The sequence below is a fragment of the Nanorana parkeri genome, unplaced genomic scaffold (genome assembly GCF_000935625.1).
Source record: "Nanorana parkeri isolate BGI_ZX_2015 unplaced genomic scaffold, ASM93562v1 scaffold1309, whole genome shotgun sequence".
NCBI classification, from domain to species: Eukaryota; Metazoa; Chordata; class Amphibia; order Anura; family Dicroglossidae; genus Nanorana; species Nanorana parkeri.
The window spans coordinates 213,603-226,430 of NW_017307577.1; the positions used below are offsets into that span (position 1 = coordinate 213,603).

The 12,828-nt window shown below is 42.6% G+C and overlaps 1 protein-coding gene across 2 annotated transcripts in view; it reads right to left on the reverse strand.

Moving 5' to 3' along the window:
* ACAA1 (acetyl-CoA acyltransferase 1) overlaps positions 1-12,828 on the reverse strand; it is a 57,897-nt gene that overhangs the window by 26,361 nt on the left and 18,708 nt on the right. The window contains exons 4-6 of one of the 2 annotated variants that reach the window (XM_018569236.1): positions 9,658-9,737; positions 6,372-6,414; positions 3,234-3,332 (exon numbers count right to left, since the gene is read on the reverse strand). In XM_018569236.1, the coding sequence (XP_018424738.1) occupies positions 3,234-3,332; positions 6,372-6,414; positions 9,658-9,737 (222 nt within the window). The remainder of the gene's footprint in view (positions 1-3,233; positions 3,333-6,371; positions 6,415-9,657; positions 9,738-12,828) is intronic. The other variant, XM_018569237.1, reaches the window with a different exon arrangement.

A 12,828-nucleotide genomic window follows, 5' to 3' on the forward strand; every position in this document is an offset into this window, starting at 1 on the left:
AGTAGAAAAAAAAGTTTATAAAATAGAATAAATGTATGGGAATGCAAAATATGTACCGTATATACTCGAGTATAAGCCGAGGGGGGCACTTTTCACCCAAAAAAATGGGCTGAAAATCTCGGCTTATACTCGCGTATATACGGTATTTAAAATGTATGATAAAAAAAGATGAAAATGAGTTACTCAAATTTAAATAAACCTTATGGCAGTGTTTCTCCCGGGCTGCAGCTTGACAACTGCGATATTGATCTCAGAGTGTTTATGGAGCCGGGGGACCAATTTTCTGTCCATGCTTTGCCCCTGCCAAACCACAGTTTGTCTCAGTAGCTCCACTGTGTTTATTCACATTTGTGTTGACCGGCTTGGTAGTTGGTGCCTGCCTCAATCTTAGCAGTAAGCAGAACATAGAAGAACTGCAGAGCAGAGTAAAAGAAACATCTCCTCTCTAATCACATATTGAACAATAAACGTTCTGGGCATCGATACATCAGTAAGTCAGTAGCATTAACAGTATGATAAAGGATACATAGGGTATCGATGGTAACTGGTGATTACAATCAACAATTGTATAGACGTGTATGCCAGTCTATCTTAAAAGACAGGATAACCAATGATTGGATAGAAATTGGAGAGAAAGAAAGAATTGAAGAAAGGGATCCAAGAGAGAGGCTAAAAAGGAAACCAAGAGGGGAGGGAGAAGCAGGGCTGGGGATGGCCTGAGGGGGAAAGTGTGTGGTGATACATATAATATGTAATATGTGGCCGTGAACCCGTGCGGTCCCGGCTTTTTGGTGGGTTTCAGTGATTTTATAGCCCTTTATAGCTCTAAAAGAGAACGAAAAGGTATCCGGCAGTTGTGGGAGTGCCAATTCAGAGAGAAGAGGGTGTTCTAATGGCGAAGAGGAAGAAGGGGAATGTAAATTGTAGAGGAAAGAGTGGACTATATCTACAATCTTGGCTGGATTAAGTCTCAATTCTATAATCGGTGATAGGGTCATCTAAAAGAGAACGAAAAGGTATCCGGCTGTTGTGGGAGTGCCAATTCAGAGAGAAGAGGGTGTTCTAATGGCGAAGAGGAAGAAGGGGAATGTAAATTGTAGAGGAAAGAGTGGACTATATCTACAATCTTGGCTGGATTACTAGGGTAGGAGTCCCCTGAGACTCAGAGCCTATAGGGTCGTGACGTAGGGTCTGTCTTAAGGAGTCCAGAGGCTAAAAAAGAATCAGGCTTGTCAGCCTTCAAATAAAAAAGATGTTTTATTGCGTCTGATTGATTTCTCTGCCTGGTGGGCAAGATGTAAATTAAAAGGTTCCTACGAGCAGTGTCTAGAGCCGATTTGTTCAAAAGAGTGGTCCTACATTGGAATTCTTGATCATAGAACTCTTGTTCAATGCAATGAAGACTGGTAAAAAATTTTTTTTTTTTAAAGGACAGAAGTTCTAATGCAATGTCCCTCATCACCACCTTATGCGCCTCCCATACGGTCAACATAGACGTGTCCGGGACACACGGTCACGGCTGGAATGCTTGTGGCAGTGTACAGCACCGCGGTTTCCCAAATTGACTTTGAATGGGCTTTTGAGGCCGGTGCCAGCATTGGCAGTCTGCTTCATTAATTCTGTTATGTAGCAGAATAATTGCCACATGTAAGCTGGAGGAGTAAAAAAAAATCCATACAAAAAACATGGGGGAAGAAGAGGGACTGATGGCATGGCCGTGAAAATCTCCAAAAATCTCTCACTGAAAACAAATAATGTTGTTTGCGATTAACCAGACTGAAGAAAAAAAAAAAGGAAAACCTCCAAGGCATTTAACAGGGTGCTCACACGGCTTGACCAGTATGCGAGCCTGACACAGGGGACATTCGTCGGCGTATAGTTGATCGATCCCTCTGCGTGAAAGCGGAGGGAGGAGGAGTGGATTTATGGACCGGTGAATGGCTACGACGAGCAGGCAACACTGGGAGTAGCTGGAGGTGAGTAAGACGTCTCCTGAAGGTTCAGGGTATTCAGGTGATGCTGCACTGATTCCACCGCAGTGCCAGAATACGTGCGGCCGTTATAAGAAAAAGGAAAGCCAAAAAGGAAAGCCCCAGGATATGGGATATTACGGGCTTGCAGAATCCTCAGTACTGGCTTCATTTCCCTACTCATGGCAATGGTGGAAGTGGCCAAGTCTACAAAGACTTGATAGTCGTACCCCTGAAAATGTAAGGAGGGACGAGCCCAGGTTGCTTAAAGATCCTAAAATCATCTCTGAATTGGTGCTGACACTGTCCTTTCTTATGGAGGGTGGCTACTTTTGTTCCCCATGCTCCCTGTGTGTGTTGTAAAGTAGCCACCACTCCAAGCTCGCTCCTGTGATGGACTACAATCTCATGTTTAGTTTACTAATATTTGTATTGAGATTGTAGTCCATCACAGGAGTGAGCTTGGAGCGGTGGCTACTTTAAAACACACAGGGACCATGGGGAACAAAACAAAGTACACTGTCGGCACCAATTCTGAGATGATTTGATGATCTACAGAGCCGAGTGATACGCAAATAAGATACATTTTTAATAATAGGTTACTTGTATGCATTTTTAAGATTTAACCGCTGAGTTTAATGTCACTTTTAAGCGCAGTGCAGATCTATCTACAAAGCCAGCACAAATGTTAATAAACTGAACAGCGCTCATGACTGTGACAGCAGTAGCCATCAAGCAGCAGTTCATGGGGGAAAGCATTCAGTGTGGGCGGACACAAAATATATCAGCTAGCTCTAAAAAACACTCTCAGACCACTATGAAAGTAGTCAAGCTGCAGCCCAGCAGGAATGACACAAATAGGACAAATGTTTGCAGTAATCACAATGAAGTCCATAAAGTAATGGAAGTCTATTTCTGACCTTCTGTTCCGAACTACTTGGTTTGGGTTGCATCTGCGTACACCCAAAGTGCAAACCTATCAGCACCCAATGCATAATGCATAATCTTCTCTTTAACAAGTGCCTTCGAAGAAAAGCATGAGAGTTTCTAGTTAATGAAGCTACCATTTGAACAATTATATGTCTATCATTAGTAATGCTTCCATTGGCACATGATGTGATGGGTCTTGTAATATTAAACTCCCAGGGAAAGCAGTGAAGAGGAAAGAAGCATACTGGAAAGCGAAGCATCTGCCGTAGGAACAATGGCCTATAGGTTTACTCTTACACAGGACGGTATAATACGGTATCACTTAATGCTTACCCCATAGGTATGAGACAGTCCCTTGCTTTGGCATAATCCACAGTACGAGGGCTGATGTCTCCAATATTTCCAACACTTCTTAGGCTCATAGACTCCACCCTAAAATGCACACATACCAACAAAGGATTGTAATTTTCAGCATATACCTATGACAAATTTACCATATTTGACATGGAAGTACATAACCAACCATGGTGAACAGCAGTAGAAAAAAATTAATTCACGAAGACTGGAGTTGATCTACTAAAGCTTTACTAGGAATGCACCAATAATTTTGGCAGTCGAAGAATTTAGGCCAAAATGATACTTTGGGCAAAATGCAGAAAGTTCATTTTGTGCCCAAAAATGCAGTGCATCTCTAGTTTCTCTCTTCCCCGCTGATCGCTGCTCTGTGTCCCATCTGACACAGGTCAGCGCGCAGTGGGGAGAAGAGAAACTGTCAGGAGGCCAAGCAGGGCAGGGAGGAGAGCGCTGTCGATATTACAAGAGGCCGAGCTCTCCTCCCCGCGCTCCCGCTCAGGCTCCTGTGACAGGGAGTCAGGATGGAGAGCGAAATACAAGTGCTCAGCTGAGTGCTTGTAAATAATTGAGGACGCAGTATGTTTTTATTGCGTCCCCATTTTCGCATGAACAGGAAGTGCTCTACATCACTTCCTGTTCATTTATGATTGCGGACATAGTAACTCATACTACAGTACACTCCGTTATCCAGCACCCATGGGGATCAGTAGGTGCCGGATAACTATAGTTTCTGGTTGCTTGAGAGTTAATATTAACTCTGAGGCAACCATCCCCACGGCGCCCCGCTTCCCCCACGCAGACCCAGTCACCTGCCGGCTAGCTTCTGCAGCCGACCGGTGAATGGAAGCAGCCGGGAGCAATAGCCATCCTGCTACTGGCTATTTCAAATTGCAATAGGAGGCTGGCTATTGAAGCCCCGTCCACTGAGCAGAGGAGCAGTCCTAAGAGAGAAAGGACTGTAAAAAGTAAATCGATTTTTTTGGCCGGTTGCTTGAGCAGTGCCAGTTGCTTGAATGGCGCATAATAGGGATTTTACTGTATATCCTCAATTTATGAATGAACAGGAGCACTCAGTCTAGAGGCTTCCTGTTCATAACAGGGGCTGCAGAAAAAGAGATTTAGGGCTCTGTGTCCTCAATCTCTTTTTCTATTTCAAAAGGGAAATATTAGGGGTCTGTTTATACCCCTAATATTTCCCTAAAACCCCCGACAGTAAAGTAAAAAATAAATAAAATTTTAAAAATAATTGTAAAAAAGGTTAGAAAAAAAATAATTTTCGATTTTGGTGCACCACTACTATTTACTTATATACTTGATATTGCTGAATGCATTTAAAGTGATACTAAACTGAGGAGTTAAACCTTAGAAATGTATTCAAGTACCTCAACTATTAGCAAAATTGTACCTTATTTGTGCATCACTCAACTGCAGATCCTCAAATCATCTCTTAATTCATGAGGACACTGTCCTTCCTTCTGAAGGGTGGCTACTTTTGTTCCCCATGGTCCCTGTGTATGTTGTAAAGTAGCCACTGCTCTAAGCTCACTACAAGACAAAACTACTACTACAAATGTGAGATTATAGCCTATCACAGGAGTGAGCTTGGAGTGGTCACACACAGGGACCATGGGGAACAAAAGTAGCAACCCTCCAGAAAAAAGGACAGTGTCAGCACCAGTGGAGAGATTATTTGAGCATCTACAGCTGAGTGATAAACAAATAAGTTACATTTGTGTTTATAGTTAAGGTACTTGAATGCATTTTTAAGATTTAACTCCTGAGTTTAGTGTCAGGTTAAGCCACTAATTATTGTTAATACACTTACTACTATGGTGCCAGGAATGGAAGTGGAAGATTTTAAGAGTAACGTACAACTGCCTTTTAAGTTCATCTCACATGATTGTATTTGTAAACTGTAGGACAATGTGAATCCATAGCAATTAAAAAGGGACATTAAAGTCAAAATTCCCCCCCCTTCCCCCACCAAAGGACTTAACTTAAATGAAGCCTCTTGAGCCGATCATCTTCTTCTTTCCAGTTTTTTTAGGAGTCCTTCCAGCGCTGGTGTCGGTCTCTGATCCAGCGCTGACTCCCGTTTCTTCCTGTCCCACGGAGTCTGTGCGGCTGCACGCTACTGCATTGACTTACCTGTGTCTTTCCTATTCTCCTGGCTGAAGATCTTAACTGTGCGTGCGCCCCCCGTGATGCTTTGCGGCTGCCCAAGAATCTTAGTGTCTTCAGACAGAAGCGCACGGCGGGGACACAGGTTTTTTAAATTTTTTAAAACAAAAGGGTTTTGAACTATATAATGCAATACTTTTTCTTTGATATGGCCTCATTGTACTGCTGCAACTAACGATTATTCTTATAATAGATTATTTTCGATGAACCGGATAAAAAAATAAAATGCCATCCTTAATTTAAAATACACAAATGGGAGTGTTACAAAGTTTACTTCAGAATAAAACTGTATCCACAATTATTTTGCAATCGCACCACAGTGGAACACAGCATTGCGGTATCGCGTGTTCCGTTGATGGCGATCGCACTGTGGACAGGAGGCACGTTTGGGGTGCCATTGAAATGAATGGCACTGCAACGCACATCCAGCACCAAGTGGCTTTATTTCTTTTTTTAACATTTGTTGTTTTTTTTTTTATATTTTTAAATTTTAATGGTTTCTTTTACTTTACTGTTAGGGGCTTTGGGTAAATATCAGGGGTCTAAACAGACCCCCGATAATTCCCTTTAAAAATAGAAGAGATTGGAGGACATATGGTCTTTAATCTCTTTTTCTGCAGCCCCAGACGGGGCGGATGCAATTTCTCAAAACTGGAGCAAACAGAAACTGAAGCAGTTGTCCACAATAACAAATCTGTTTTTTTTTCAAATTTGCTTAGTTAAGCTTTGAAAATGAAACATAGATGATAATTAGTTGCCAGGCAATTAGTTGGCAACTGCTCCAGATTCTGTCAGCTCCAGTTTTGATAAATTCCTCTCAATGTATATTGGTATGGTTAAACAAATATAACATACTAGACTACAAAGTTATTTCCCCTCAGTAACACATTAGTAACACAAGTGTATTATACCATCATTTATTGGGAGTCTCCTTACCCACATGCCAGTCCAATGTCATATGAACCATTTCTGATGCCACCTGTAAGTAATGAAAAATATTTTTCATGTATTATAGAACTGGTAATATGCAGGAATAATGAACAGAGCTGCTTTTCATAGCAACGAAAAAAGATTTAATTGTTTGGACTTTCAAATGTACTAGGAAAATGAAATCTGAACTGTTCGTTGCCGTTTGTAATGGTTGCAACTGTTCGTTGCCTCCATTTTGTCAAAAATACTGTATATAGGGATACTTGAAGTCTCAGCAGAACTTTATACACCAAAACATAATAATAGCCTTAAATTACATCAAGTCTCAGAAAAATGTATAAGCACAACAAGCAGCAAATGGGGAGCATTTGGCACACTTATCTCCTTTTATGGACTCGATAGTTGCTGAGGGCTGGCTCCTAAGGGTCACGGGAGGACGCTAGTATATGTCCTCCCATGACCCTTAGAAGAACTATGGGGAAAACACTTACCCCATTGTTCTCCTTTAAGCAAAACAAATTTCAAACTCACTCATCAACTCAGAACCAGTTTTTAAGCAAGGTGCACATGGAAGGGCTTTATACAGTACAACAGCAAAAATTTTCCCAGCACACTCACCAGCCAGCATGCCAAAAAAACTTGTCTAAACGCTAAGGTTAAAAACAGAGGTTTTAGATACACGTCTTCTGCAGAATATGTGAAAGCCGCACAGCCTCGTCAAGGCCCCTCTGTGTAGCGCGGTCCTAACTCTAACCTATGAGTCTTGGAGCACATGTAGCAAAAGATAAAATTGGTTGCAGGTTCGCCAGGAGGCAGCCCAACCCCTTTAAAGGCACAGGGACACGCAAGGGACCCCATTCATCACAACAGCAGCTGAGACCCCAAGTGTGTCACTGCATCAAATCAGTGAAGCAAAACAAATGGCAAACGCACTCATCAACTCAATCATTTTTTTCTGTTGTACTGTATAAAGCCCTTCCATGTGCACCTTGCTTGAAAGCTGGTTAGGAGTTCAGATTCGCCGTTTAGATATATATTTTTTGGAATACACTGGGGAGCTGCAGACTCTTTCGGTTGACGAATTGGAGTATTGGAATGGATGAAAGAGGAAGATCACAGGATATTACCACACATGCTGTTCTGAACCGTCCTGAAAAAAGGGTCCTACTTTCTGGTGAGTGGGGATCTTTACACGATTTAAACATGATGGAATATCGTGATTGGAGTGATAAGAAAACAGGAATTGAAGAGTGTTTTGTCACTTAGACTTTTTTTGTATTGGATATTTATTCATTTTTATTTTATATATTTTTTCATCTGTGGACTACTATTTTGTACACGGTTTAGATTATTTTGCTAACATGTCATTCATTGCATATAATCACTTCATGGCATAGGTCACGGCTCAAAATGTAAAGTCCTGAGCTACTAGCCAGGCCTTAAAAGTTAAATCGCCACCAGTTGCCCCACCTAACCCCTACCCTGCCCCGGCATTAACTCCGCCAGGTCAGCGGTGTGACGCACAGTACAGAAGTCAGTGGTGCAATGCCGAATACAGAGGCCAGCTGTGTGACGCACAGTACAGAGCTCAATAATGTAAGGCACAGCGCAGAAGTTAGTGTAATGCAGAGGTCAGTGTGACGCAGAGGTCAGTGTGACACACAGTGTTAGGAAGAAAAGTGACTCGCAGTGCACTGAGCTGATGGTTTTCAGGTGCCTCTTTTTTCTCCTGGTGGTGGTGGTGGGGGTGCGGTACAGAGATCCTCCATGTATCCTCCGACAGTGTATCCTCACTGTCTCTGCGGTCTTCCTCCCAGCCTATGGCAGCTGAGCTGGGTGGAGGAAGCTGCAGAAGACAGCGGAACTGAATGTCATCGACAGGGATAATAGAGATGCAAATGCTGCTGCTATCCCCCTAGCCAGCCCCAGACTCACTCATGTCAGCTGCTGCTGTTCCCTCCGTCCCCCCCAGCCCCAGAATTCTGCTGGCTTACCAGTGTAGTGACACACAGCCACAATTGTACAGCCTCAGGCTCTGCAGCTCAGCCTCCCCCACTGCTTTCTTCTCTGCTGGAAGGTACCAAAACATAGCATATGGACAGGGGGGTCGGACGTACCAACTTTTTCGGACGACGGCGGCGGACCCCGCAAGGAGCAGTCACGGAGCTTGCTGATCCCTGGTCATCGAGGGGGTGTGCCGCCGGCGCGACCAGGGATGGGACACTACCACCACGGCGATTGTTCGCTTCTGTTCTCTCTTCTCCTTCTCGGCCGCTCTGTAGCTGCAGCAGCCGAGGAGAGAAGAGAAGCAAGCGACGCAGCGCTAGGGTCCCATCCCTGGTCCCGCCGGCGGCGCACCCCCTCGATGACATTCCACTCGCCCCCACGCAATTTTCACTCGCTAATTGCGAGGGGCGAGTGGAAATTATGAGGCCTGGTATAGGTGATTGATACGCAGTGCATACACCTGACACACACACTAAGGGTTAATACTAGGGCTGCGGAAATTAACGATTAATCCCTCGATTAATCGTTAATTTTTTTGACCGATCAAAGTTCTTTTGACCGATCAAAGTTCTTTTGACCGATCAAAGTTCTTTTGACCGTACTCACCTCTCCGCCGGCTTCCGGATCTTCCGTCGGAGATCCGGTGACGTCACGGACATAGACGTCACCGGACTCCTCCCCCCTTCCCCAAGTGGCTGTCGGCTAACGAAGGGAAGGGGGAGGAGTGGACCGGAGTGACGTCACATTCTGGCTCCCAGAACCTCTACAGGGCGTTCCATTGTAGTGCAACTTGGGTCGCGACTTAATGACCGAGAACAAATGTGGGTCCTGTGAGGTTACACAGATTGAGAACCACTGCTCTAAGGGTTTATACCTTTTAGCACAGCACACTTGATGTTATAGGTGGTTGATGCGCAGTGCATAGACTTAATACAGTATTGAATTCCCATGTCTCATTGAACCCAAGGTAACTATAAGACACAGTGGTGATGTTCGTGTTGGTGGGAGAAACCGCCAAGCACAGGGAGGGTATGCAAAAACCAACATTCCTGAAAGTGCGGCGAGAAATTTTTCTTCTAAAATCTGTTCAGAAACACACAGTATTTAGCGACGACGGCAGCAGGAGAGGAATTAACTTTCTTCTTTGAGGGGACATACGTTATTCTGTGTTTGATTCTCTTAAAAAGAGTCACTTTAAATCATTATCTTTGCGTCCCAAAGTCACTATGAATAAACTTACAAATAAGGACTTCTATTAGCCAAGCATAGCGCACAATCTACCCACCTGCTATGTTGATGATGGCCTGAAGGCCAGAAGAACACTGTCGGTTCACACAAGATACAGGGACAGTCTCTGGGATTCCACTGCAATGAACACATAAGGCACAAGAAAATGATCAGTTATTATAATTATTGCATTCCAGTATGTAAACCAGACAACAGTACACCATTGTAGCCACAGGTTAGGTTTTACAATATCCTACAAATTGTAAAACCTAACCTATGGCTATGGTCCTGTATCATCCAAAACGACAAGTAATCCTGAGCGTCATTAAGAATTTGAACAAAACATTTTCAAACTGCAGTCCAAGATATTAAAGCTGAACTCCAGGTGAACCGCTAAATGCACATTTGAAATACATACAGTATAAGTATATTTTCTTTTTTTTGTAATTCTGTCAGCTAGCCCTGTTATTCAGTAACATCTGCCTGTAAACACAGTCAGGTCTTGAAGCTCTATGCAGACTACACTGCAGCTAAGCAATACAGTCTGGCCCAGAACCCACCCAAGCCTGTGACATGTGACTTGATTTGCAGTCTTGGTGGAAGGATCCACTGCTTGATGATACCCGCAGACATAAATTAGCAGAGCCAGTGACATGTCTCTTAGCTGAAGAACCACGTTTAAGCCCCGTGGGCCAAAGGTGACTGTATTGGAAGGGGGGGGGGTTGTGAAAATAGTCAGCGTGAGTCTCACTTTGAACAGAGGATAGGACTATGAAATGCTAAGAAAATAGAGTGTATCTAGGAATGAGGGTCAAAACCAAAAAGGACTGCAGCTAACGATTATTTTCATAATCGATTAGTTGGCCGATTATTAAAATCGATTAAACGGAGGAGGGGAAAAAAAGGCTCCAGTGATGGACTACTAGTTTGTATTGAGATTGTAGTCCATCACGGGAGCAAGCTTGGAGCGGTGGAAGTAAAAAAAAGTGTGGTGTGCAATATAGTACATTATACAGCGGTGCAGTGCAGAATACCAGCAGCTATAGAGGAATGTAGCAATAGTACATTATACTATAATGTACTATTGCTGGGATTTGTAGTCCTCTGTAGCTGGCGTTATTCTGCATTGCACTGTATATAATGTATTATTGCGGTGATTTGTAGTCCTCTATAGCTGATTAGCAGGTGGTATTCTGCAGTGCGCTGTATAATGATTATACGGCGAAATGCAGAATACCACCAGCTATATAGGAATACAACAAATGCCAGCAATAGTACAACATTATACTATAATGTACTATTGCTGGGATTTGTAGTCCTCTGTAACTGCTGGTATTCTTCATTGCGCTGTATAATGATTATACGGCGCAATGCAGAATACCACTGACCAGTTATAGAGGAACTACAAATCACAGCAATAATACATTATACAGCGCAATGGAGAATACCACCAGCTATAGAGGAACAACAAATCCCAGCAATAATACATTATACAGGCTGCTTAATATATTATTGCTGGGATTTGGTGTTCCATCGACTAGATAGATATATAGCTGGTGGTATTCTGCATTGTGCCGCTGTATTATACAATGCAGAATACCATGCACAATACAATGCAGAATACCAATGTATAATACAGCGGCACACTGCAGAACACCAGCAGCTATAGAGGAACAACAAATTCCAGCAATAATACATTATATAGGCTGTTGACAACATTTTCCATCGTCGATTTTAATCGATTTAAATCGAATAATTGTTGCAGCTCTAGTTCTAATAATATAATGCAAGATAATTTGAGGCTTTGAGAAGAAAAAAATTGGTTGTAAAAGTAACTTCTTTAGCCACCTTACCTCTTTAGAGTGGAATTTGTTGTCTCATATGCTCTAAGTTAATTACCAATCCAAATTGTACGGAGTATATTGGTGGTTTTATTGTTTATTCGTTAACCTAGAGGGATCTGCTGCGATGAACTCACAGGAACAAGGCTGGCAGGGTACTTTGATTTCAGCTGTGCAACAACTGTCCAGGTAGGCCCCTGCAATGAGCCCTGGATGTTGACATCCTATTTCCATAGGACACTAAGATAAAAGCTATGCAACAGGTGTGAGGGTAAAACCACTAGAGGAAGATGGTCCATTTATTCCATTTTCACTCAGGAACAAATTGATCAGCAATACATGTGACTTATCAAAACATTCACTGGTGGTGAATCAATCACTATAAATTTTAAAAACATGTACCTGGAAGATTCACTTGCAGTGAATTTGTAAATGTCGGATTCACTGTTTTCCAAATATGCCCCTTAAAGTTACCTCCTTCTGTGGGCTAGAATATATCCACATGCATATAACTAAAGCTTTTCTTCAACTTTAAAATGTAAAACTACTAATTAAGAGAGGATTACAAAAAGGTGGATGTTACTTTATTACCCCATAAAGTAAGTATTTTGTGGCCAATAAATGTAACATGCACAAACATTTTGTTTTCACTTTACTATCACGGGCTCCACTTCAATGACTGGAATGAGGCTTCCAGAACTATGCCTCCCCCCCACCGTTTTTTTACTACGGCCGGCCCGGAGGCAGTTAAAGAGGAACTTTACCTCTATGCTTAAAATGAGAACAAAGGCACCTATACAAATGTTTGGTAATGGCAATCTAGAAACAGATACTTCTAGATAATTGCAGGATTTTCATTCTTAGCATACCTTATTTTTCTTTTCCTCCCCATTTTTCTTAAGGTGGACATTTTCCTAAGGACAAATTAATTAATTTCCCTTTCCTGGAACTCTAGCACATGTGACTAGGACATGTGACCATGCACATCATCTTGGGGGGGGGGGGATGCCTTTCCCAGAGATCTCATGAGATGTTGCAGTTTACAGATGAGATTTCCTACCAGTGCACTGCGATATAACCTTCCCATGATGCAACATGGGAGCACAGGCTACATCAATAATACAACCAGGAAATGGGTAAACTGTAATTCCAAGTAAAAGAAAAATATGCTTATTTAAGGTGACACTAAACTCATGAATAAAATCTTAAAAAAGCATTCAAGTACCTTAACCAATTTAAAAAAAAATTAGCTTATTTGTGTATCACTCGGCTGTACATCCTCAAATCTTCTCTGAATTCCTGCTGACACTGTCCTTCCTTCTGGTGGGTGACTACTTTTGTTCCCCATGGTCTCTGTGTGTGCCACCACTCCAAGCTCCCTCCCATAG